The sequence below is a fragment of the Bison bison genome, unplaced genomic scaffold, assembly GCF_000754665.1.
Source record: "Bison bison bison isolate TAMUID 2011002044 unplaced genomic scaffold, Bison_UMD1.0 scf7180017864457, whole genome shotgun sequence".
Classification (NCBI taxonomy): domain Eukaryota; kingdom Metazoa; phylum Chordata; class Mammalia; order Artiodactyla; family Bovidae; genus Bison; species Bison bison.
In genome coordinates this window covers 327,717-330,740 of record NW_011495019.1, presented here as the reverse complement: position 1 = coordinate 330,740, position 3,024 = coordinate 327,717, and the positions used below count along the sequence as shown (strand labels likewise).

The window sequence follows — 3,024 nt, the reverse complement described above, 5'->3', positions numbered from 1 at the left end:
GGCGACCGCAGGCTCACTTGAGGCGGTAGAGGACCTTGCGCTGCATGCGGTGCTGGATCTCGCCCCGCCGCAGCATGAGCTGCAGGACCTTGTGGATGGCGTGCTCCGGGTATTTCTGCGGGACACAGGGCAGGGTGAGAGGCGTGCCCCCAGACACCCCACGGTTCAGGAGCCCAGGCACCCCCTGCTCATGGGACTTTCCAGCCTTCACAACCTACCACTTTGCATTCTAAACGGGCTTGCCCGTCCTAGGCACCTACTACCTACCAAGCTTTGTTCTAAATCTTCACGTACTTAAACTCATTCCACCCCTCAACATCCCCGAGCAGCTGGTACGTGATCACTTTACATTTTACGGGGGAGGAAACGAAGGCACAGAGAGGCTAAGTCACTTACTACTTGCTCCATGGACTGGAGCCCAGCAGGCTCCTCTGTCCATGGGATTTCCCAGCAATACTGGAGTGGGTTGCCATTTCCTCCTCCAGGGGCTCTTCCCATCCCAGGGATTGAACCGAGGTCTCCTGAGTCTCCCTGCACTGGTAGGCGGATTCTTTACCACTCCTGACATCCCCGAACTCCTCCAAGTCTTGGTCTGCTCACCCTTCGAATGGGTGGGGTACCACCTACCACATAAACTGCCCTAAAGATGAAGAGGAGATGACATACACGAAAGGGAGCTGAGCCCAGAAACTAGACTGTCCATGTGACTTCAAAGATGGTGACAAGTTCCCCACAGATTCTAGAAGGCTAAGGCCCTTCCACCATCTATGGGATCAAGAGCTCTGTCCCCAGCGGGCTGGAAGGCTCACCCTCTGGTTCTGCATCCCCAACCCCACAAAGGGCAGGGAAGGAGGGGAAGGGAGAGACAAAGGGCTGGGGGAGCCTGGGAGGTCCAGCAGAACCTCAGACCCCTGTCCTCTCCCTTTAATGCGACAGAGAAAGTCGCAAAGGGAGAGCGCTGGGGACAGGCCTGGGCCTAGAAACAGCCACCCCTACCCCACCCCAAGCCTGCCTGCTGAGCGCAGGGCACGGTACAGGGTGAGTGGGAACCCGGCCCTGGAGGCCCACCTGCTTGGTGAAGTCCTGGATGATGCTGTGCTCAGACACCTGGGAGCCGATGGCAAAGCGGCGCTTGAGCTGCTTCTCGATGCGGCTCAGCAGCTCCTGGTCCTCCTGGCTGGTGAAGCCTTCCACCCCTGTGAGTGCGAGGAGGGAGGCGGGTCAGCAGGTGGGGACCTCAGTCTGCCCACAGCGGGGAAGAGCCAGCCAGTCCCCGGAGAGAACATGAGAGGAAGACAGAGGGGGAGCCTGGGGACAGCCAAGGCCTGAGCAAGACGACGGACAGAGGCCTGGAGTCAAGGACAGGGCAGGCATGAGCAGAAGGATGCTGCAGGCAGAGGGAACAGCAGGTGCAAAGATTCAGAGGTGGGAAACATGCCCACTTCATTCAAAATCTAGTCGTAGGGCCAGGGACAGGGCCAGAGTGGGGGCCACATGGGGGCCAGGTCCCACAGGCTAGAGGGCACAGCCCAAGTTTTCCTGATTCTGGTGAGTGGAGCAGCCACTGGAGGGCTGTGAGGAGGGCCTCGAGCTGAGGACAGCACCTGGGCCCCAGGCGGCTAGACAAGTCAGGAAGACTTCCTGGAGGCGGCTACATCAGAATGCAAAGCTAGAGGGGACCCGCAGTGACCCAGGAGCATGCAGGCTGTCCTGAGACCACATCAGCGAGGCCCCCAAGCAGCTCTGGCAAGCAGCTCCTGATTTCCGACAACTGCTGGAAGGGGGTCTCCTCTGTTGACCCAGGCCTGCAGACGCCTTGGTGTTTCAGCTACAGAGAGGGGCGAGGTGGGAGGGGAGAAGCCGCTGAGAGGGACTTCAAGTTGAAATGAGTTCACGAGGCAAACTCTTATATAGCCTGCAAAGCCCAACTCTAATTACCCTGCCCCAAATCATACCCACTCTGTGCCCTCAAACATCCGAGGGAGCCCCCCATAACCAAATATCTCAGGGGACAGGAAGCCCCTCCAGGGCAGAGATTGAGTCGTCATCACCAAGGGGAGGGCAGAGGCAATCAGCCCCTACCCACCTCCCCGGCTCCAGCCACACTGGCCCTTAAACCTGTTGTCCCTGGGGTCTTGCCACTCAGCCCTTTCTCTACCCAGGGGCCCATCCCCACACTCCAGGGAGCCAGGTGTCTACTCATGCCCATCCCTGCTTCCTGCCACCTCCTGAGAGCCCATCCTGGGCCACCCGACGGGGACACAGCCCCACCCCTCTCCAACACGCCTGACCTGCTGGAGTTCTCCCCTCTGCACTCCCGGCTCCCTGAGTTTGGCATGTCTGCCTCTGGTGTGTTTCCCCAGGAGAAAGGGGGCCTTGCAAGGTGGAACTCAAGAGATCTGCTTGCTCCTGCCCTCCTGGCACCTGAAACAGCCCGGCAGACACTAAGCCCTGTCTGCTGGCAAGGGAACACATTTGTCCCAGGGGAGCCTGGCACAGAGCTAACGCTCTGGGAAGTCCGCTCAGAGGCTTAGCCTGAAGCAGGCGGCAGGACTGATGGCAGCCTGACCCACGCTGGACTCAGGGTCAGGAGACCTGCACTCTAGCTGGGAGAATGGTGACCAACCTTGGGCACTGTGAACAGGCCTCTCTCAGTGTCAGTTTTCTCATCTCTAACAGGGGAAGGACTAAGCACCCAACCTGGCTTCTGGGGGCAGCTGTAAGTAAAACAGGGGAAGAGCGTCGGAAGCGCTCAAACAGTTACAACTCAACAGGGCTGGTGAGTGCTGTTCTTAACCAATGATAAAACTGTGAGCCTTAATAATGGACTGGGCCTAAGAAGACTGTGCTCCAGGGTCTCCAGAGGCTGTTCTTCCCATCTTGGAACAAAATGGCTGGTGGGGGTGGGGACGGGGAGTGGTGGGTGGCTTCTTCGCAGGAGGAAGCACAGAGACCTCAGCAAGTGCAGAGAAGCAATCAGCACAGCAGGCATCCAGCATGAGCCCCACCCAGAGTCCACGGACC

General features: G+C 59.0%; 1 protein-coding gene across 1 annotated transcript in view; it reads right to left on the bottom strand.

The window, feature by feature from the left end:
• Window positions 1–13: 13 nt before the first annotated feature.
• Window positions 14–3,024, bottom strand: part of MCM5 (minichromosome maintenance complex component 5) — an 18,461-nt gene continuing 15,450 nt past the window's right edge. Inside the window, exons 16-17 of the mRNA XM_010859614.1 lie at window positions 1,069–1,196; window positions 14–115 (exon numbers count right to left, since the gene is read on the bottom strand). Coding sequence (XP_010857916.1) covers window positions 14–115; window positions 1,069–1,196 — 230 coding nt within the window. The remainder of the gene's footprint in view (window positions 116–1,068; window positions 1,197–3,024) is intronic.